This window comes from Mustela putorius, unplaced genomic scaffold, assembly GCF_011764305.1.
Source record: "Mustela putorius furo isolate JIRA1106 unplaced genomic scaffold, ASM1176430v1.1 tig00003845_pilon_pilon_pilon, whole genome shotgun sequence".
Classification (NCBI taxonomy): Eukaryota; Metazoa; Chordata; class Mammalia; order Carnivora; family Mustelidae; genus Mustela; species Mustela putorius.
In genome coordinates, this window is record NW_025421998.1 from 64,492,419 (window position 1) to 64,517,080 (window position 24,662).

At 39.3% G+C, this 24,662-nt stretch overlaps 1 protein-coding gene across 3 annotated transcripts in view; it reads right to left on the reverse strand.

Moving 5' to 3' along the window:
• The window catches only part of DPY19L1 (dpy-19 like C-mannosyltransferase 1), a 100,299-nt gene that overhangs the window by 51,156 nt on the left and 24,481 nt on the right, over positions 1-24,662 (reverse strand). For all 3 annotated transcript variants that reach the window (XM_045062871.1, XM_045062870.1, XM_045062869.1), the window contains exons 5-7: positions 23,176-23,296; positions 22,361-22,454; positions 958-1,015 (exon numbers count right to left, since the gene is read on the reverse strand). In XM_045062871.1, coding sequence (XP_044918806.1) covers positions 958-1,015; positions 22,361-22,454; positions 23,176-23,296 — 273 coding nt within the window. The remainder of the gene's footprint in view (positions 1-957; positions 1,016-22,360; positions 22,455-23,175; positions 23,297-24,662) is intronic.

Here is a 24,662-nt window from a genome sequence, read left to right on the forward strand (position 1 = left end):
ATGGGCAGAAGATATGGACAGACACTTCTCCAATAAAGACATACAAATGGCTATCAGACACATGAAAAAATGTTCATCATCACTAGCCATCAGGGAGATTCAAATTAAAACCACATTGAGATATCACCTTACACCAGTTAGAATGGCCAAAATTAGCAAGGCAGGAAACAACACGAGTTGGAGAGGATGTGAAGAAAGGGGAACCCTCTTACACTGTTGGTGGGAATGCAAGTTGGTGCAGCCTCTTTGGAGAACAGTGTGGAGATTCCTCAAGAAATTAAAAATAGAACTTCCCTATGACCCTGCCATTGCACTCCTGGGTATTTACCCCAAAGATACAGATGTCGTGAAAAGAAGGGCCATCTGTACCCCAATGTTTATAGCAGCAATGGCCACGGTCGCCAAACTGTCGAAAGAACAAGATGCCCTTCAACGGACGAATGGATAGGAAGATGTGGTCCATATACACTATGGAGTATTATGTCTCCATCAGAAAGGACGAATTCCCAACTTTTGTAGCAACATGGATGGGACTGGAAGAGATTCTGCTGAGTGAAATAAGTCAAGCAGAGAGAGTCAATTGTCATATGGTTTCACTTATTTGTGGAGCATAACAAATAGCATGGAGGACATGGGGAGATAGAGAGGAGAAGGGAGTTGGGGGAAATTGGAAGGGGAGGTGAACCACGAGAGACTATGGACTCTGAAAAACAATCTGAGGGTTTTGAAGGGGCGGGGGGTGGGAGGTCGGGGTACCAGGTGGTGGGTATTATAGAGGGCACAGATTGCATGGAGCACTGGGTGTGGTGCAAAAATAATGAATACTGTTATGCTGAAAATAAAAAATAAATTTAAAAAAATTATCCAAAAAAAAAAAAAGAATATTTGACTTACTACTTCAAGAAGAAACTTGTATTTCTAAAAATACAATTTTGAAAATAGGTGTTGACAACCTACCTCTCCATGATTGAAAAAGAAGCACAACACTGTAACCAGGCCTCCCAATCGGCTGCCGCTGGAAAAGAAGATAAAGAACATAACTCAAAGAACAAAAATCCAGGTCAATCCTAATGAAACCATGAAATAATAGAATATGACATACTTCTAGTTCTACACAAAGTGTTAGCCACACTAGAATTCTACTATGCTTATTTACAAAACAGTTTATTTCCTTTATAGTATCATTAGTCAAAATAAGTTTCATTTTTAAAAAGGCATCTTCCATCTTCAAAATGTACCAAAAAAAGACAGTGAATAAAAAATGGTGACTAGTCATGTTACCAAGCATTGTGCAACCTGACCTTTTTCTTTCTCTCTTTTCTCTTCTTTAGTGCCACATATTTGTGTCCTCTTGCAGTTCCCAAACTATTTTTCTAGGGACACATGATATACATTCAGGAAAGAGGACAGAAGTGCAGAAAAAGTCTTTGTGGTCATAAAGGTAGAAAACACCACACTTGGAAATTCAGAAAGCAAGCCAGCACATTAAAGATGTAATTAATTTGGTATTTCCCAAGACTGAGCCCAAGCTACTTTCCTGTAGAACATGCTTGGAGAACACAGTTTACAAAGTTTCATCTTTCATCTGTTTTTAGAAACGTGCAAAAGAACACAAATATCAAAATACGACTATCAGGCTTCTAACTCTAGCTAAGAAATCACAATGCCATAGTTTGGCTGTCCTAACAAATAAGCCTTCGTTTGCTGGGGTAAGAGTAATGCGGGTCCCCCACTCTCCTCCCACCCTGGCCAGAAGCATCTGGATATAGGGAAGAAAGGCTGTTCTAGGTTGTTCTGTCATTTCTTTCACTTTGCTCTTGAGATCTTCTACTCTCTTTAACTCATGCTGTTTTCTCATTATTTTACCCAAATATCCTTCCTTCTTTCTACACAAGCATGTGTAGAACATAGACAAGCCAGGGAGGTAACAAGGAATCAGACACAGGCATTCTAGGCTATGCTACTTATTCCAGGGGATGTATAAATGAGGAAACATGGAGGAGATAGAGGAGATGGCTGGGCTAATCCATGCAGAGAGCATACACCCCTTCCGCATCCCTCCCAGCCTCCCAGGAGAGAGGGGGGCTGGTAGTCCCAGCACAGGGGGCCGGTCAGCCTCAGCACAAGACGAGGGGCAAGTCTGCATGTTCAGCAGCGAGTGGTTTATGGAGTTGCCATTTTCCCTACAGAGTCTCCAGCCCCTTGCTGCTCTAGAGAAGAGATGGCAGCGTGAGAAGTTTGAGGAAGGGGGTTGTCTGAAATACCACCTGCATTTAAGGACAGAGGTAACAAGGGAAAACAGAAGGGCTGCGTTAAGGGATTGTGGGAAGCTGGAAGACCACAAATTTATAGGACACTAATGGAACAACTGTGCAATTTTTCTTTACCAATGATCAACCTAGACCAGCACAAATGAAATATAAAGGGGCAAAGAAACGACATTTTGGCCAGAAAATGGCTGAAGTGATGAATCTACAGAAATAAGAGGGACAGATAAAGGAATCAGAAAGTCATACAGGCTGGGAAGCGGAAGACAGGGCTCTCCCTTACGAGGCCCAGCACACCTTTAAAAATCAACCAACAGGCAGGCCAGTACCAGGCTTCACAGCAAGTCATAAGAAATTAGTTAAGTGTGAGTTATGGGTTAAAATAAATAAATAGTAATGTTTTTGAACTATGTCAATAAGACAGAAAAGTGCAAAGGTCTATGTATTTTTTTTAAGATTTATTTATTTGACAGATGGAGATTACAAGTAGGCGGAGAGGCAGGCAGAGAGAGAGGGGGAAACAGACTCCCTGCTGAGCAGAGAGCCTGCCTGAGGCGAGGCTCGATCCCAGGACCCTTGGATCATGACCCGAGCTGAAGGCAGAGGCTTTAACTCACTGAGCCACCCAGGCGCCAGGTCTACGTATTTTAAAAATTGTTCTCCTCATTGCCACCCTTCTCTCAATCCTATTCATCCAAGATAATCAATAACATTTGTGTGTGTCCACCTGCCCAGATCTTTCTCTATACCCATATATTAATGTGATCACGTTATTAACACCTCCTTGAAATTTATTCCTTTTCTAATTCATCTATTATGAAGATTATTCCTTTTTTAAAAATATTTTATTTATTTATTTGACAGAGATCACAAGTAGGCAGAGAGGCAGGCAGAGAGAGAGGGGAAGCAGGCTCCCCGCTGAGCAGAGAGCCTGCCTGAGGCGGGGCTCGATCCCAGGACCCTTGGATCATGATGCGAGCTGAAGGCAGAGATTTTAACCCACTGAGCCTCTCAGGTGCCCCTATAAAGATTATCCCTAATCAATACATGTAACCCAAGACATCCTTATTAATAGATGTCAAACATTGCATAGGACAAATACTACATACTACAATTTGTTCAGACCTTTCCCTATTACCAAACATATAGGTATTTTTAAATTTCTTACTATTACAGAGACATGTTAAAATAAATATCCTTGTACATGTAAATATTGGTGTTTTTATTCCTACAGGACAGACCTAACTGTGAGACTGCCAAGTCAAAGACTGTGAACCAGAAAATGCCATACCAGTCCACACACCCTCCCCACCCACAGTGTATGAGGTGTCTGCTTCTCCAGAACACAACATCTGATATGTCCAGACCCTTTTATATTTTGCCCACTGGGTAGGCGGAAACTTTTTTCTCACTGTTATTTTGATTTGTACCTCTTGCCTACTAGCATGGGGCATCATTTTTATGGGTTTTGGGGACAATGTGCATTTTCTCTTTTGTGAACTGCCTGTTTACATTCTTGTCCATTTTTCTATCAGATCATCTATTTCCCTATGCAAAGATTAAGGGTATCAATTTTTTGACTGTTATATGTGTGATTAAGTCTTTTGATATAAGTTATGGTGTATTCTGCCAAAAAGAAATTTTAAATTTTATGTTGTTAAATGTCAATATTTTCCTTTATTTCTCCTATATTCCTTGTTTTGTCTGTGATGATATTTCCTACCTCAAAATGACACAGTGTTCTAAATCTTCTAGTATCATTGTATTTTACATTTAAATCTCTCACCCACAGAATGTATGTATAAAGCCCTAATTTTGTCCTCTTTGAAACAGCCAATTATGCCAACACCATTTATCAAATAAACATTCCTTTTTCCAGTATAATGAAATTCAGACTTTATCATACATTAATTTCTCACAATACTAGAATCTGTTAATTCCAGTCAATTGATTTAATTCTATATCAAAATATTTTCATTTCTGTAATATTAACATATGATAAGGAAAATTCTCCACCCCTAAGTATTCTAACATTTTGTTTTATTTTTTTATTAATATATAATGTATTATTAGCCCCACGGGTACAAGTCTGTGAATCGCCAGGTTTACACACTTCACAGCACTCACCACAGCACATACCCTCCCCAATGTCCATAACCCCACCACCCTCTCCCTACCCCGCTCCTCCCAGCAACCCTCAGTTTGTTTTGTGAGATTTAAGAGTCTCTTATGGTTTGCCTCCCTCCCAATCCCATCTTATTTCACTTATTCTATTCCTACCTCTAAACCCCTCACGTTGCTTCTCAACTTCCTCATATCAGGGGGATCATATGATAATTGTCTTTCTCTGATTGACTTATTTCACTAAGCATAATACCGTCTAGTTCCATCCACATCATCACAAATGGCAAGATTTCATTTCTTTTGATGGCTGCATAGTATTCCATTGTATACGTATACCACATCTTCTTTATCCATTCATCTATTGATGGATATCTAGGTTTTTTCCATCTAACATTTTTTTAAATTTTATTTATTTTTAAAATTTCTTTTCAGTGTTCCAGAATTCATTGTTTATGCACCACACCCCAGTGCTCCATGCAATACGTGCCCTCCATAATATCCACCACCAGGCTCACTCAACCTCCCACTCCCTGCCCCTCCAAAACCCTCGGATTGTTTTTCAGAGTCGACAATCTCTCATGGTCCATCTCCCCCTCCAATTTCCCCCAACTCTCTTCTCCTCTCAATCTCCCCATGTTCTCCATGTTATTCCTTATGCTCCACAAATAAGCGAAACCATATAATTGAATCTCTCTGCTTGATTTATTTCACTCAGCATAATCTCTTCCAGTTCCATCCATGTAGATACAAAAGTTGGATATTCATCCTCTCTGATGGAGGCATAATACTCCATTGTATATATGGACTACATCTTCCTTATCCATTCATCCATCGAAGGGCATCTTGGTTCTTTCCACAGTTTGGCGACTGTGGACATTGCTGTTATGAACATTGGGATACAGATGGCCCTTCTTTTCATGACATTTGTACCTTTGAGGTAAATACCCAGTAGTGCCATTGCAGGGTTATAGAGAAGCTCTATTTCTAATTCCTTAAGGAATCTCCACACTGTTTTCCAAAGTGGCTACACCAACTTGCATTCCCACCGATAGTTTAAGAGAGTTCCCCTTTCTCCACATCCTCTCCAACATGCGTTGTTTACTGTCTTGTTAATTTTTATTCTAACGTTTTTTAGGTAATTCTAACCAGTGCCCCCTCTCACACACAAAACACACAAAAAAGTGCTGTTTTTTTAATCATAAGGTCATTAAATTTATATATAATTTTGGAAGAACTGTCATTTATGTGATGGTAATTCTGCCCATTCAGTTGGATAGTATGTCTCTCTCCATTTATTCAATTCTATTTCTTTAAATAAAAATGTTATGGAGAAGCAATACAGCCACCAGATATCTAGAGCTAAAACTTCTAAAAACATGGGGATATGATAAAATCTGATCATAGTATAGTATTTTAACACTTTCAGACTTTGGCAGGTCATATAAGCTAAAGAAAACATACTAAGGATTTGAATGAGATCATCAATAAACTCAATTTTATAAATCTATATATAGTACTTTGATTATACAGAGAATATACATGATTTGTATAGCATCTGGAACACCTAGCTGGAAAGACTCCTCATTCTCTGGTTATAATCCAAAAACAACCTACACAAGAGAGACTGAAAAACAACAACAACACTTTGAGAAATTAATATAAAATTCCCTTTTAAAAATGCCCTGAATGGAAAAAGATTCAAAATTGAAATTTTACAAGATCAAAAAAAATTTTTTTTAAGATTTTATTTATCCATTCGACAGATAGAGATCACAAGCAGCTAGAGAGAAAGGAGGAAGGAAGCAGGCTCCCTGCTGAGCAGAGAGCTCGACGTGGGGCTTGATCCCAGGACCCTGGGAACATGACATGAGCTGAAGGCAGAGGCTTTAACCCACTGAGCCACCCAGGCACCCCCACAAGATAAAAAATTTTTTAATGGCAGAGTAAAGAGAGGGACAGGGATAAAAAGAGGACAAGGACAGAAAAATCCCAAGTCCAGTTTCCCAACCAAGTCTCATGATGGGGTCTGCTCAAGAAGTCTCCGATCCATACTCGAGTGCCATGTGACCTGTGGGGCTCTGGGACTGGACATTTTCCCAATGGTAGAATCAATGTGACATCACTCTCTTTTCACTAAATAACTGCCAGATAGGTCGTGGCCCAGCATCTTCCACGAACACAGACAGCTTTGCTTACCTAACCAGGGAGGCAGATTTTCTGGTACTTTCATGCCCTGCACAGCTAGGAGGGAGAACAAAGTCTGCTTATCTACAATAAATATCTGACTTATGATCATTTTGAAATGGTGTGACTGAAAATAACTCTAAAATAGCGTCCCCAGCATTTTACCTCCTTTCCCTCCAATCCTTATAGACTAGCACATAGGTCATTTTATTTTGCTAACCAGAAAAGATGTAATAATCAGAAAACTTAAGACTGATTTTTTTTTCCATTATAGTTCATCAGTTGATATTTCAGCATTCCCTAGTGGTTAAAAAAAGAAGATTCTTCTGCAATACTACCACCATCAGAAAATATGAAAGCTCCCATTGTGCAAATTTTAAAATAGTCTAAGTTTGCACATTTACTCATTCATCTCATTCACCTTTTGAGCCTCAATTTCCTCAGGTATAAAATGAAGGGGCAAAAGATCTTAAAAAAATTTTCAATTCTGACATTTAATAATTTACAATTCTCTTCTTTCTCACATCTCTAAGTATCATGGATTCAAATCAATCATCATATTTTGGCAGGCTTGGTTAATCACTGATACTTGTACATCGATTTACCAAAAAAAAATCACAAAATGTACAAAGTTCAACATTCAAGGAGAAAAAGTAATCAAGATTACTTCAGAACGTTATTAAATAAATCTTGGAGTGAGTTAAATTAAAGAACTTCTGCTGAATGCTAATACAAGAGAAAATGAGAGAATAATGTAGAAATAATTGAATTAAGAGAATTCCAGTCTCAAGTTTGAAAGGTAAGGCACAAGCACCTTGCTAGCCAGATGAAAAAATGCCCAGCAGACCTGCTGAGAGCTAAGCCTCTTCCCCTAAATTCACACATGGATCCACTGGCTTCTCTAGAGCATAAAAGAAAGCTGCAGAGAGTACAGGTAAGGAATAAGAATGACATCAGGAAGGCAAGAAAAGGTCTCAGCTTAGTCCTTCCAGTCTAATTAAGTACTTCTAGGCAACTAATTAAGGCCTTTAATTTAACTCTTTGTCCGCCAGGGCCAAGAAACGGAAGATTTTATTTACTAGACTGTGAACTTCCCAGGTCATCATCATAGCATTCACAGTGCCTAATACTGGGCGTGAGCCTTGTCTATGGCACAGAGTCAAAAGGTATTTCAGCAGTAAATGAAAACATAAAAACTACCCAACCAAAAGTAGGCTGGCATTCCTTTTTGAGGAGAGGGGACACTGTCAGACAAACACACCACACTTCTCATCACTGCCATCCTTGATCACTGGCCTGGACACACTACCTGCTCATCATCAGAGCCATGGGTTCAGTGGAGTGTCTACTGTGACCCAACCACCACACTGCTTGACTCCCCATCCAGACCTACTACTGTGCCCTCAAGAACCTCCACTGCATGGGGAACAACTTCCTTCCAGGAAACCTTGGCCTCTACTCAGATGCTTCCTTCTCCTCCTACCATGAAACCTTACCCTCCTCTGAGAAGTTTCCCTTCCTCATGGCACCATGCACCTATATGGCTCAAGGCCCAGAGATAAGGCTAAAGCTTCCTCTATTGCTACTTTCAGACCTCACCTGGGACCCTTCATGAAAGCCTACTTCTCTGAGCTCATTTCTCTCACTTGCCTCCTCACAGAAGTTCTCTCCTAGTACTCCAGCTTGTTCTCCATAATTCACAGCTGTTCTCCTTTGTCAAGGGCATGTCTAGAGTCTTAACTCACAGAGTCAGGGTCCAGGGTCCCCTGTTCCTCTTCTCCATTCCCTCTAATGCACTGAGGTGGCTTTTTGAGAACTTTCTAATGATCCTTTTTATGAGCTTCTCTAGACTTAATGTCTGCTGCTCTGTATCACTGTGACCACTCAGATCTGTCTCTGATCTCTTCCTCCTCTTGAATATTTACCTTTCTCTGTCTCTACTCTTCTCCACAGCTTCTCAGCTCTTGTCAGAAAAGCCTGCCCATTCTTTTGTAGACACAGCTAGTCATCAGAAAATGCCTTTTCTTCCACAGGAGGAACCAAGCAGTCACAGAGCATAATGTATTCATCTTTTGATTTTCTACTCTATTGTTTTCTTTGGTCATTGAAAGTTCATGCTTCTTTGATACCAGAAAGAATTTTTTTAACTGTATTTTTTAAGAGATTTTATTTATTTTGTTTATTTGACAGACAGCGATCACAAGTAGACAGAGAGAGAAAGGTGGAAGCAGGCTCCCCACTGAGCAGAGAGCCAGATGCAGACTCGATCCCAGGATCCTGGCTGGGATCATGACCTGAGCTGAAGGCAGAGGCTTTAACCACTGAGCCACCCAGGTGCCCACCCAGAAAGAATTTTTAACTATTTTATTTGTAGATGTGTTCCAGAAACCCTGAAGGCATTGTAGATTAATCTATATGCCAAACCTTCCTTTAAATTTTGCTAACATCCTCCTTTCTATCCTGAGTAGTGAGAGTGAATAGTCATAGTTAATATAACCAGTTTCTCTATTTTCTTCTCATGATCCAGCCAAAGTTATCTATGAAGTGACTCAGTGTCCTTTTTACTCTGCTGCAGAACAGAGTAGCTTTTCCTGTCAATTATTTACATCAATCAATACACACCTCCCCCTTCCTGTACCTGTTTTAAGGCAGGGCTGAACTTCTTATTCTTTATGCCAATTTAGCTTTGCTTCCATTGTTTTATTTGAGATTTGTCTGTTGTTCATGCTTCATTAAAATATCAAGCATTACTGTTTATGCAGTCTGGATTTTTGACTAAAAGCATGTCTTAAGTAAGCTATGAATTATACCTGCTCAAAATTTTCAACTCTGTGTTGCTGTGGGTTGTTTAGTTTTGTTGTTTTTTGCTGTTGGAATGTTCTATTAACTTGGCCTTCTTGCACATCTTTAATCATTTGGTCTAACAGTTGTATATGAATATTTAAAAGATAAGTATTTCTCCTTAGTATGCAAAAATTGATGAAAGTTAATGGTTGAAAATACTGGCATCTTTTCTCTAAAACCTGTCCCTTTTTAGGTCATTATCTCAGCAAATGACATTTAACCGCACCGCTTGCTGCCCAAGTCTGACCTCTAGGATCAGTAACTTTCCTGTGACTCTGTTTCCTCAGAATTACCTCTTAAAGTGCTAGATACATCTTTCTTCAGTACATAAACAATCTTAAGACCAGAATCTGAGAAAAGAAAAAAAAGTGGAATTTGCAGAGTAAATGCTTCAGATGAGTCCACTGAAAAAAATATTTCCTAAATTGGTAAAATTCTAACAAAGCTTATGTGACAGATAATATATTATTTTTGTGTCTTTTGTAAATAATAATCAAGGGGTTAGGTTTTTTTCCCCCAATTAATTTGTTTATTCACTTCATTCAACTAAAAGCTACTTTCTGAAAGCAGGCATTCTTCTAGGTGACTTGCAAGCATTAATTTATTGTATTACCACATAGAAGACAATGTCTCCTAACTCATTTAGGTGTTCTCCCTCCAACCATGGCGCTTCTTAAAAATTCTATAATTTTGTATTCCAGTTAACTTATGAAACACTTCATTTCCCTATTACAACCCTGAAAAACCTTTGTTACATTAAATTTTCTTTTACATCCAAAGGCAAACCAAAGAACTGGCAGTCACTCTAAGTTCTTCCCACATCATTTATTCAAATTATATAAAAACTCAATGTTAACAGGTTCCACCCACGATCTGGAGCTCCCATATAGCTTTCTGTCCTCCAATCTCAATCATGACAGCCTAGGATAGCCAGATAGCTAAGGGAAACTTCTAACACGGTGGGCAAAGACCAAAAGAATTTAAAAAGTGAACTAGAAGATACCAAATTATTTAGGGAGGAAAAAAATCATTAGTATCCTCAGGAAGAAAGATACTGAATCCATGAAACAAAAATAAAATACTATTTTTTTAAAAAAAGGAGCATTCAAAGAACAAATGAAAATTCTTGAAAATTAGAAGATAACAAATAAAAAACTGAATAGAAGAGTTGGAAAAATAAAGTTGACAGAATTTCCCAGAATATAGAAGAGCAATGATATTAAAAATGGGAAAATACATGAAAACTAGAGGATCAGGAAATGCAATAACCAAATAACAAAAAGTTCTGAAAGAGAAAACGAAAGGACTCAAGTAGGTGAAGAAATAATCCAAGAAAATTTCCCTGAAATTAAGGGCATAAGGTGCAAGACTGAAACAACACATCACATGCCCAAGATAATATGGGAACAGACAGATCTAGAGCGAGACTTATTGTGAAATTTCAGAACCACGGAGACAGTGAGAAGATTCTACAGTGTTTCAGAAAAAAAAAAAGGGGGGGGGGAAGAAAAGGTCACATACAAAAATTTAGGATTCCGAATAATTTAGGAATGCCTGAATAGCACCACACGAAGCAGTAACAGTGTGAGGACTTCACAATTCTGAAGGAAAATGATTTCCAATCCAGAGTTTAATACTCAAGCAAAACTTTCAATCAAACATGAAGACAAAATAAAGGCATTTTCAAACATACATGGATTCAAAAATTTACTTTCCATCAATTCATTCTCAAAAACTTCTAGAAGATGGAAGATGTGCCAGAGTAAAAGAATAAACCAAGAAAGAGGAATACATAGAATATGGCATAAGAGATGCCATCATGAGAGCAGTGAAAGAACTCTGGATAGTGAAGGAAAATGCCAAGGTGACAGATGCACACCAGCAGCAGAAAGCAGTCAGTCCAGAATCAAGTACTGACTCATGCCCAGATCCTCCTGTTTTATTTAACCCGAGAATAATGCCCCAGTGAGCCTGGACAGATTGTTGTCTATATTTTGTCTTGGCTTCTACATGCCTTACTGCTGGCATCAGCTAAAGACACTCATCTCACCTACAGAAATTGTTCTGCTTTGGTATGCTCTTGAGAGCCAGGGTACATAGTGGTGAATTTGGAAACAGGCGACAACTCTTCCCATCACAGTATTTCTGCTGGACATTCAGGACCAGGCCCACACCGCATTTCTTCCAGATCCCCCTGCCCTACATGCCAGGACTAGCTCACGACCTTGCCTACTAATGTCCTAGGTAGCTGGACTCCTGATTAAAAACCTATATATGATTTCTGCAGCCCAACCATACACAATGACAAAGGTTTACCTGACAGGCCTCACTGAGACAGCTACCCTCTTCACACACTCCTGGTTCATGGTCAGTACAATGCAGTCTCTGAGGACTCAGGAAGCCCTGGCCAGCCCTGCCCTCCTTTGCATTCCTAACCCCAGCACCTTCATTCCTAGGTCTCTTTATCTGAGACTTGGGGTGGAAGTCCACTTATGGAGGGGTAAAAAAAACCCTGAAGACACTTTTGCCCAGTCTGACTCAGTACCCAGTACTTTTCCATTCCTTGCCATTTTCCCCTCGCCCTCCCCCTTCCTACCTCAGTGTACATAAAACGCTGGAGCCTTTTGTTCAGGGCTTCCTCAACAGCGAGATGACCCCCAGGTCTGCACTATTCCCTCAATCTCAGCCCGGGTACTGTTGCAGGGGGGGGAAGTGGACCAGGGGAGTCTGTGTTTTTTCCAGTTTTAGAATCTTGTTACACCATCACAGTAAGTAATAGAAGGCTTAACTCTTTTGTTTTTAGCTTATTGCTTTAAACAACTACCCCAGTACCTGGCAGCTGAACTCCCCATCCTACCTAGCTCAGCGGAGCTACTAACAGTCCCTGAAGGTTCCCTCCGGGAGCCCTCCTCCCTACAGAATAGAGACTTACACACACCAAGTCTTAAGGAACTGGCCTCCAGAAACTGTAGCTGACACATGTCAGGGCATCTTATAAAATAAATAACTATAATCATGGATTAACAACATGGCTTTTAGAAAATAATAAAAACAATGTGTTTTGCTTTTAAAAATACCAAAACACTGAGAATTCTAGAAAAAGAGGTACAGCATGAATAAGTTGTATTTGCAAAAACATCTGACTTCATCTCCTCAAGCCAGAGCTTGGCAGCCCAGCCCCACTTCACCATTTGGCTGTGTTTTCTATTTTCTCTTCCACTTTCATTTTCTGTGAAATGGATTGGCTTATCTGACTTCAGAAAACTTATATCTGTACTATCTTAAAAGAAATATGCTTCTGGAGTAAAAATGTCATACTCAATCTGCCTGTAAATTTATATAATACAATTTATAAAAAGATTCTAACCACAATTATAGATATCCTCCTCTTTATTCTTAACCCACATGTTAAGAAGTCTGCAGCTTCATCCCACTTTAAAAGTTAGAAGGGTGACAAAACTAACCACCAAGGAAGAAAACAATAAGAACTACCTAGCAATTTGAGACCTCTAAAAATACTCATGTCAAGAACATTTTTTAAAATGATGAAAAAGACTGATGAAAGAAGTGACAGAAGACTTTATTCAACACAGTATAAAGCAGGATCACCACTGGAATCTAATTTACACACCCGCCCTCCTCAAGGCACAGGGCAATAGCCAAGGCTCCAGAGAATACAAGGGGCTCTATCATGTGCTCATTTGGGGCTGGAAGGAGATGAGTTTAGGATGTATTTGGGTAGAGCTAAAATGATTAGCCAGGGTTAAAACAAAACAAAACACTAGCAAATGGAACAAAGGGAGAACTAAAAAAAGAGAAACCTGTGCCACCGCTGCAGTGTCTACAGCCCAGCACAGGCATAAAGCAGAGCACCCCGGGGGGCCTAAGAGTCAAGGGGGCCAGCAAGGGACCAGAGCAGTCAAGTGGGTGAAGCTGAAACAGTTCACAGCCTTCTGAGCCAGAAAGAGAAACCAAAAAACAGCTCTCTGGAAAGGCTCAAATGCCTCTTGTTTTTGTTTTTGTTTTGTTTTGTTTTGAGAGAGAGCAAGGGTTAAACAAGCAGAAGGGGAGGCGCAGAGGGGAGAGGGAGAGCAAGAATCTTAGGCAGTCTCCACACCCAGCCAGCACAAAGCCAGACTCTGGTTTCTATCTCACAACCCTGAGATCATGACCTGAACAAAATCAAGAGTCAAATGCTTAAATGACTGAGCCACCCAGGTGCCCCAAGACTCAAATGCTTTTAAGCAAAGTCACTCCCTCTTGCTACCCTAAGCAGTGGTCTACAGATCTTTTTTCTACACTCAAACTACGAGAAATGAGACTTTACACTACAACTCAGCATATGCACATGTAGACATGTATATACAATCAACAAACAAGTTGCTCTAAATAACACCCATCTTACGAAGTGTTGTGTACTCCCTTATTGATGTTTATAATCTTTCCTTTTTCTTGTAAAAAAAAAAAAAAAAGTCCTGGGCCAAACCCACTAAACTGATTCTAAAATCACCCTGCAGTTTGGCAGACAGCATGCTCAAGTAGTCACCAGCTAACCTCAGTGAGAGGTGAAATCAATGGTCTCTTAAGATGATAGTTCAGCTTGAATTCTGCCCCTCTATTGGTCAGATTTCTGATTCCTCTCACTGGCTCTGGAATGGTCTCAGACCAGCCAAGGTCATTCATCAACCAGCCCAACCCATTTTATCAGTCTTCATTTTCTACAACGGCCCTCAATAACCTGCATCCCAGCAAAACTGATCCGAGGTTTTACATCCCAGCTTGCCCACCTTTGCCTCTCCCTAGGATTCTTTTCTCCCCAACTTGTCCAAAATGCTCTGATGCTCCAAGACACAATTAAAGGAACCCTCCACACAGAGTAAATGTCTCTGGCCTCCAGCATTATAAGCACTTTCCCCTTGCTGTCTGTGTCCCACTGACACACCTGGCACGGCTCCAGCTCCCACCTCACCCCACCACATAGTTTCAAAACCCAAGCATGCCATCTCCAAAAGAAGCCACCTGGTCTATACTTTATGTTGACTAGACAAATGCACATGTATCTCCTATGCAGGGAGAAAACTGCTGTCAGGGGACTGCTGGGGCTGAAGACCGAGAAATCCGAGGTCAGGGCCCAAACCACCTAGAACCTCTCAGTCAGAACCAGAACATCAGGCTCTCCACAGCAGACAGTATACCTTTGGCCTTTGAAACAATGGCTGTAATAAGCACTATAAGAAAACGATACTGAATGTTTAATAAACGTTTAGAAATTCTTCTTTAAACTTTAATTCTTTTTTTAAAAAATAGCATAATACAGATCAGCGATTTAGCAACATTGCCACATTCCATACTTTAACTTCTCTTACTCAAAATCAAATCTCCCAAATGTAGAAAAGCTATCCATTAGTACTCAGCACTAATAGCTGATAGCACCCCCCCCCCCAGCTAAAGTAGAAACCTTTGGCTCATCATACCAGGCACACCAGCCTTGCTTTCTTTCAAGTCAGCTTCCTCTTCTGATTACGTATACTTCTGATTACGTATAAGTTTAGTTATCTTTGTGTCTTGCTTCAAAAACAAAATTTATGACCTCTTCTTTTAATCATGGATTTTCATTTCCATCTCCCCCAGTTACATAATTAAAAGAACTTCCTTATAGCTAAATCAGAAGTACTAGCATCACAGTATCTTAAATCTATATGCAAATATACTCTAAATTGATCTTCTAATAACTTCCTCATTTGACAAATATTTAACAAGTAACCGTTATCTGCTCAAGCACTTAGGCAAGGAATGCAGTAGATCTTTGAGGTACTAAACTGAAAATGCCATACTTCCAAAGCAAGTATAATAGAATAATAGTAGATTCAAACTCATTAACCCAAACTGAAAATCATATATCTATGCTCACACTTCTGTACTAACAAGAAATCAGTAAGCAATTAAAAAAAAAAAATTCTAGGGGGGAGGAGTCAAGATGGCGGAGAAGTAGCAAGCTGAGACTGCTTCAGCTAGCCGGAGATCAGCTAGATAGCTTATCTAAAGATTGCAAACACCTGAAAATCCATCGGCAGATCGAAGAGAAGAAGAACAGCAATTCTGGAAACAGAAAAACAACCACTTTCTGAAAGGTAGGACCGGCAGAGAAGTGAATCCAAAGCGACGGGAAGATAGACCCCGGGGGGAGGGGCCGGCTCCCGGCAAGCGGTGGAGCAACCGCGCACAAAATCAGGACTTTTAAAAGTCTGTTCCGCTGAGGGACATCGCTCCAGAGGCTAAACCGGGGCGAAGCCCACGCGGGGTCAGCGTGGCCTCAGGTCCCGCAGGGTTACAGAAGGATCGGGGGTGTCTGAGTGTCGCAGAGCTTGCGGATATTGGAACGGGAAAGCCGGCTACAGAGACAGAGCTGACAATAAGCTCGCAGCTCCGTGTTACCTTGAACCGGTCGCAGGCTCGGTGAGCTCGGAGCGCGGCCGGAGGTCAGGCAGACGGGAGTAACTGGGCGCTGTTCTCTGAGGGCGCACTGAGGAGTGGGGCCCTGGGCTCTCGGCTCCTCCGGGCCGGAGACCAGGAGGCCGCCATTTGTATTCCCGTCCTCTGGAACTCTACGGAAAGCGCTCAGGAAACAAAAGCTCCTGAAAGCAAACCCGAGCGGATTACTCACCCCGGCCCCGGGTAAGGGCGGTGCAATTCCGCCTGGGGCAAAGACACTTGAGAATCACTACAACAGGCCCCTCCCCCAGAAGATCAACAAGAAATCCAGCCGAGACCAAGTTCACCTACCAAGGAGTGCGGTTTCAATACCAAGGAGAGCAGCAGAATTCCAGAGGAGGAGAAAGCCAAGCACGGAACTCATGGCTTTTTTCCTGTGATTTTTTTTAGTCTTGCAGTTAATTTAATTTTTTCTTTTTCATTTTTTTTTTTCCTCGCCTTCGGGTAAAATTTTTTTTTTAACTGTTACCTTTTTCTTTTTTAACGATTTTTTACTAGTTTATCTAATATATATATATTTTTTTTTACATTTTTCTTAGGTGTTTTCTTTTTTAAAAAAATTCTTTTCTTTTCTTTTCTTTTTTTTTTCTTTTTCTTTTCTTTTTGTTTTTTTTTTTTTTCTTTCTTCCTTTTTGAACCTCTTTTTATCCCCTTTCTCCCCACTCACGATTTTGGATCTCTTCTAATTTGGTTAAAGCATATTTTCCTGGGGTTGTTGCCACCCTTTTAGTATTTTACTTGCCCCTTCATTTACTCTTATCTGGACAAAATGACAAGACGTAAAAATTCAACACAAAAAAAAGAACAAGAGGCAGTACCGAAGGCTAGGGACCTAATCAATACAGACATCGGTAATATGTCAGATCTAGAGTTCAGAATGACAATTCTCAAGGTTCTAGCCGGGCTCGAAAAAGGCATGGAAGATATTAGAGAAACGCTCTCGAGAGATATAAAAGCCCTTTCTGGAGAAATAAAAGAACTAAAATCTAACCAAGGTGAAATCAAAAAAGCTATTAATGAGGTGCAATCAAAAATGGAGGCTCTAACTGCTAGGATAAATGAGGCAGAAGAAAGAATTAGTGATATAGAAGACCAAATGACAGAGAATAAAGAAGCTGAGCAAAAGAGGGACAAACAGCTACTGGACCACGAGGGGAGAATTCGAGAGATAAGTGACACCATAAGACGAAACAACATTAGAATAATTGGGATTCCAGAAGAAGAAGAAAGTGAGAGGGGAGCAGAAGGTATACTGGAGAGAATTATTGGGGAGAATTTCCCCAATATGGCAAAGGGAACGAGCATCAAAATTCAGGAGGTTCAGAGAATGCCCCTCAAAATCAATAAGAATAGGACCACACCCCGTCACCTAATAGTAAAATTTACAAGTCTCAATGACAAAGAGAAAATCCTGAAAGCAGCCCGGGAAAAGAAGTCTGTAACATACAATGGTAAAAATATTAGATTGGCAGCTGACTTATCCACAGAGACCTGGCAGGCCAGAAAGAGCTGGCATGATATTTTCAGAGCACTAAACGAGAGAAAACATGCAGCCAAGAATACTATATCCAGCTAGGCTATCATTGAAAATAGAAGGAGAGATTAAAAGCTTCCAGGACAAACAACAACTGAAAGAATTTGCAAATACCAAACCAGCTCTACAGGAAATATTGAAAGGGGTCCTCTAAGCAAAAGAGAGAGCCTACAAGTGGTAGATCAGAAAGGAACAGAGACCATATACAGTAACAGTCACCTTACAGGCAATACAATGGCACTAAACTCATATCTCTCAATAGTTACCCTGAATGTGAATGGGCTAAATGCCCCTGTCAAAAGACACAGGGTATCAGAATGGATTAAAAAACAAAACCCATCTATATGTTGCCTCCAAGAAACACATTTTAAGCCCGAAGACACCTCCAGATTTAAAGTGAGGGGGTGGAAAAGAATTTACCATGCTAATGGACATCAGAAGAAAGCAGGAGTGGCAATCCTTATATCAGATCAATTAGATTTTAAGCCAAAGACTATAATAAGAGATGAGGAAGGACACTATATCATACTCAAAGGGTCTGTCCAACAAGAAGATTTAACAATTTTAAATATCTATGCCCCCAATGTGGGAGCAGCCAACTATATAAACCAATTAATAACAAAATCAAAGAAACACATCAACAATAATACAATGATAGTAGGGGACTTTAACACTCCCCTCACTGAAATGGACAGGTCATCCAAGCAAAAGATCAGCAAGGAAATAAAGGCCTTAAATGACACACTGGACCAGATGGACATCACAGATATATTCAGAATATTTCATCCCAAAGCAACAGAATACACATTCTTCTCTAATGCACATGGAACATTCTCCAGAATAGATCACATCCTCGGTCCTAAATCAGGACTCAACCGGTATCAAAAGATTGGGATCATTCCCTGCATATTTTCAGACCACAATGCTCTAAAGCTAGAACTCAACCACAAAAGGAAGTTTGGAAAGAACCCAAATACATGGAGACTAAACAGTATCCTTCTAAAGAATGAATGGGTCAACCAGGAAATTAAAGAAGAATTGAAAAAAATCATGGAAACAAATGATAATGAAAATACAACGGTTCAAAATCTGTGGGACACAACAAAGGCAGTCCTGAGAGGAAAATATATAGCGGTACAAGCCTTTCTCAAGAAACAAGAAAGGTCTCAGGTACACAACCTAACCCTACACCTAAAGGAGCTGGAGAAAGAACAAGAAAGAAACCCTAAGCCCCAGCAGGAGAAGAGAAATCATAAAGATCAGAGCAGAAATCAATGAAATAGAAACCAAAAAAACAATAGAACAAATCAACGAAACTAGGAGCTGGTTCTTTGAAAGAATTAATAAGATTGATAAACCCCTGGCCCGACTTATCAAAAAGAAAAGAGAAAGGACCCAAATAAATAAAATCATGAATGAAAGAGGAGAGATCACAACTAACACCAAAGAAATACAAACTATTATAAGAACATACTATGAGCAACTCTACGGCAATAAATTTGACAATCTGGAAGAAATGGATGCATTCCTAGAAACATATAAACTACCGCAACTGAACCAGGAAGAAATAGAAAGCCTGAACAGACCCATAACCAGTAAGGAGATAGAAACAGTCATTAAAAATCTCCAAACAAACAAAAGCCCAGGGCCAGACGGCTTCCCGGGGAATTCTACAACATTTAAAGAAGAACTAATTCCTATTCTCCTGAAACTGTTCCAAAAAATAGAAATGGAAGGAAAACTTCCAAACTCATTTTATGAGGCCAGCATCACCTTGATCCCAAAACCAGACAAGGATCCCACCAAAAAAGAGAGCTATAGACCGATATCCTTGATGAACACAGATGCGAAAATACTCAACAAAATACTAGCCAATAGGATTCAACAGTACATTAAAAAGATTATTCACCACGACCAAGTGGGATTTATTCCAGGGCTGCAAGGTTGGTTTCAACATCGCAAATCAGTCAATGTGATACAACACATCAATAAAAGAAAGAACAAGAACCATATGATACTCTCAATAGATGCTGAAAAAGCATTTGACAAAGTACAACATCCCTTCCTGATCAAAACTCTTCAAAGTGTAGGGATAGAGGGCACATACCTCAATATCATCAAAGCCATCTATGAAAAACCCACCGCAAATATCATTCTCAATGGAGAAAAACTGAAAGCTTTTCCGCTAAGGTCAGGAACACGGCAGGGATGTCCATTATCACCACTGCTATTCAACATCGTACTAGAGGTCCTAGCCTCAGCAATCAGACAACAAAAGGAAATTAAAGGCATCCAAATCGGCAAAGAAGAAGTCAAATTATCACTCTTCGCAGATGATATGATACTATATGTGGAAAACCCAAAAGACTCCACTCCAAAACTGCTAGAACTTATACAGGAATTCAGTAAAGTGTCAGGATATAAAATCAATGCACAGAAATCAGTTGCATTTCTCTACACCAACAGCAAGACAGAAGAAAGAGATATTAAGGAGTCAATCCCATTTACAATTGCATCCAAAACCATAAGATACCTAGGAATAAACCTAACCAAAGAGACACAGAATCTATACTCAGAAAACTATAAAGTACTCATGAAAGAAATTGAGGAAGACACAAAGAAATGGAAAAATGTTCCATGCTCCTGGATTGGAAGAATAAATATCGTGAAAATGTCTATGCTACCTAAAGCAATCTACACATTTAATGCAATTCCTATCAAAGTACCATCCATCTTTTTCAAAGAAATGGAACAAATAATTCTAAAATTTATATGGAACCAGAAAAGACCTCGAATAGCCAAAGGGATATTGAAAAAGAAAGCCAACGTTGGTGGCATCACAATTCCGGACTTCAAGCTCTATTACAAAGCTGTCATCATCAAGACAGCATGGTACTGGCACAAAAACAGACACATAGATCAATGGAACAGAATAGAGAGCCCAGAAATAGACCCTCAACTCTATGGTCAACTAATCTTCGACAAAGCAGGAAAGAATGTCCAATGGAAAAAAGACAGCCTTTTCAATAAATGGTGCTGGGAAAATTGGACAGCCACATGCAGAAAAATGAAATTGGACCATTTCCTTACACCACACACAAAAATAGACTCAAAATGGATGAAGGACCTCAATGTACGAAAGGAATCCATCAAAATCCTTGAGGAGAACACGGGCAGCAACCTCTTCGACCTCTGCCGCAGCAACATCTTCCTAGGAACAACGCAAAAGGCAAGGGAAGCAAGGGAAAAAATGAACTACTGGGATTTCATCAAGATCAAAAGCTTTTGCACAGCAAAGGAAACAGTTAACAAAATCAAAAGACAACTGACAGAATGGGAGAAGATATTTGCAAACGACATATCAGATAAAGGACTAGTGTCCAGAATCTATAAAGAACTTAGCAAACTCAATACCCAAAGAACAAATAATCCAATCAAGAAATGGGCAGAAGACATGAACAGACATTTCTGCAAAGAAGACATCCAGATGGCGAACAGACACATGAAAAAGTGCTCCATATCACTCGGCATCAGGGAAATACAAATCAAAACCACAATGAGATATCACCTCACACCAGTCAGAATGGCTAAAATCAACAAGTCAGGAAATGACAGATGCTGGCGAGGATGCGGAGAAAGGGGAACCCTCCTACACTGTTGGTGGGAATGCAAGCTGGTACAGCCACTCTGGAAAACAGCATGGAGGTTCCTCAAAATGTTGAAAATAGAACTGCCCTATGACCCAGCAATTGCACTATTGGGTATTTACCCTAAAGATACAAATGTAGTGATCCAAAGGGACACATGCACCCGAATGTTTATAGCAGCAATGTCCACAATAGCCAAACTATGGAAAGAACCTAGATGTCCATCAACAGATGAATGGATCAAGAAGATGTGGTATATATACACAATGGAATACTATGCAGCCATCAAAAGAAATGAAATCTTGCCATTTGCAACAACATGGATGGAACTAGAGCGTATCATGCTTAGCGAAATAAGTCAAGCAGAGAAAGACAACTATCATATGATCTCCCTGATATGAGGAAGTGGTGATGCAACATGGAGGCTTAAGTGGGTAGAAGAAGAATAAATGAAACAAGATGGGATTGGGAGGGAGACAAACCATAAGTGACTCTTAATCTCACAAAACAAACTGAGGGTTGCCGGGGGGAGGGGGTTTGGGAGAAGGGGGTGGGATTATAGACATTGGGGAGGGTATGTGATTTGGTGAGTGCTGTGAAGTGTGTAAACCTGGTGATTCACAGACCTGTACCCCTGGGGATAAAAATATATGTTTATAAAAAATAAAAAATTAAAAAAAAAAATTAAAAAATAAATAAATAAATAAATAAAAAACCCAAATAAAAAAAAAAATTAAAAAAATAAAAAAAAAAAATTCTAAAGATAATCTCAAGTTAAATATTTAAACAAGTATACAATGTAACAAATTGTCAAAAGAAGAAGAAACATAGAAACCTTAAAAAATTTGTCAATCTTTTTAGTTTAAGGAATATTGTTGGACTATGACGTTATTAATCAGGTCAGATATTAAATATCTGTATAGAATATGCTTCCATCTTAATGTCAGCAAAATAGTCATTAATAACATTTGATGACTGGTCCTTATATTTTATGCAAACAATATACTGTTTATGCTCAAAAGCCTGTGAATATTTAAAATTTATCCAATATTTCCACCATTCTCTTTATTTAAGCATCTAAAATTATTTTAAGTTTAGCTGACTATGCAATGATGAAATCATACAAATAGGAAAGAATTTTATATCTATAAGTAGATGTATTAGAAATAACACAGTTATAAAACTGAACTGCAAGTTAATCTTTATCTCACTATTTTAGTACATAGTATTATAACACATATCAAAATATTCTCAATGAATGGTCTTACCTTAAATATGTGCCATATATGAAGAATAATGCCATCATTAGTCCATTTAAAATAAAAATTACAGCAACATAAAAGCAAGCAGGATCTCCCAATCCTTTAAAAATAAAAATAAAAATAAAACATATGTTCTAACTATAAATTACTTTGTATGTCTGGCAATTTATATTAAAATGTGCTTATTTTGAAAATGGCACAGATATATTAAATGGTTGCCTTGGTTCCCATATGAACACGTGACACTACTGCGGAGCAAAGATGAGAACAAGGCAGGAGCTGCGGTTTTTAAACAGGGCTACAAACTCATGGACACGCCTCCTGTAAAGGGGGGGGGGGTGTCTCTGCTCCTGCTTTTGATGACGGCTGGGTTGGTGACTGCCTCAACAGAAGACGTCGGAGGTCATACATGGGATTTCTACGGCTGGAAGTAGCCAAGCAGTGTCTGACCTGGAGCCCATGAAGAGCCTGACTACCCTGAGGTACATGCTATACAACAGCCCAAGGTGTGTGGACAGGGCGTTATGTAGGTGTCCCATTTGAGAGTCCCAACTGAGCCCAGCCTCGCGGAGACCCCAGCCAGGAGCTAGAATGTCAGTGAAGCAGTCTCCAATTAATTTCAGTCTTCCCAAGCCACCTGAGTCTAGCAGAAGCCTCTGACATGGTGGAAACAAGCCAACCCTACTATACCCTGCCCAAATTCCTCACTTGCAGAATCCACAAGCACAATAAAATAGTTTTTATATCACTAAATTTGTAGTTAGTTTAACGTGCTCCAACAAAGATCTGGAAAGAAATTGGAAAGAAGGAAAGAAACTTGCCTTCACAGCTTTCAATAGGACTGAGTCCTTCTCCTCTGGTGACTGTCCAACATATCTTGGTTTGAAGACCAATCAAGTCCATTATTTTGGTATAAATTCGATACCAGCTGGCTAAGATTACCTATTTTTAAAGAAATAAAGACATTTTTTAGATTTTTTTAGAGAAAAGATATTATCATCAACAGTTCCATTACTAAAATACTTTTGAGATATTTTGATAGTTATCAAATTTTCCTTCCCTCTACCATCTATCTACTTAGCTCCCTTTAAACCTAGTAAAATAAGCCTTACAATCCCCTACACTACACAGATTCTGCATTGGTCAGTGTTCAACTCTCCACTGATGCATAAGAATAAAATATAACATGAAACACACCAAGATTTATATTTTTTGAAAGGTATAAAATTCTAGTAAGGTACATAAAAGAAGAGTTGAACAAATAAATACTCTGTCTTCTTGAGTAGATCTAATTTCTCCAGATGTGAATAGGTAACAGCATTTCTATACAGAAAGAATACACACAGATCACACACAAAGTTGAAAGGCAAACAAAAAGCTGGGGGGAAAATGTTTACCCATATAGCACAGTATTAATATCCAGCATGTAATAAATGAGGTCTTACTCTATACTCAAATAGAAATATAGACAAAGGGCATAAGCAAGCAATTACTTTTAAAATTTCAAATGTATTTTTAATGTATAGCATTGAATTAAATACATATATACACAAATATATAGCAATGAACAAAGTATACCCTGTGATTTTAATTTTTTTGTCTACCAAATTGGCAGGGATTCAGGGAAATAAGCATTTTCAAAAACACTGCCAATGGTAACTTTGGTTAGTATAACCTATCTAGAAAGCATTCTGGCAACACATATCAAAATAATTAAAGTATATATTCTGTTGAACTAAATATAGTTACACATCAACAAATTTATAGTTTAAAAAACATAAGGCTATGAACAGAAATTTAGCTTCAAGGATGCTTATGGCAGCTCTAGAATATTTTAGAAGTTGAAAACAATGAACGTTTTCACAAAAGATGGACTAAATAAACAATAGAAGACTGTATAAATAGCCACTAAAACTGATCCTGAGGAAGAAAAGAGGACACAAGACCGTTAAAAATATTCTAAAAGACAAAAAAATCACTTATAAAAAAATATTTGCTGTGTGATCCCATTTCTGTAGCAGTAAATGTGTACATGGTCATAGAAAGTACTCAGTAAACAGTACATTAGTGAACCAATACTTCACCTTGGTGGTTATTTATTTGTCTCTACTTCCTCTACCTCCATCTCCTCATTAATCATTTGGCTTACTCACTGATCTAGATGGAAACAGGACTTCTCTCATTCAATGGGAAATGCCTGAGAGCCCCGATAGATAAGTTGAGGTACTGAGCCTGGGCTTGAGATCCCCAGGGACCAAGGCAGCCAGGGCTCTGGCACGAGGACGTGCTGTCCAGCAACATCAGTAAG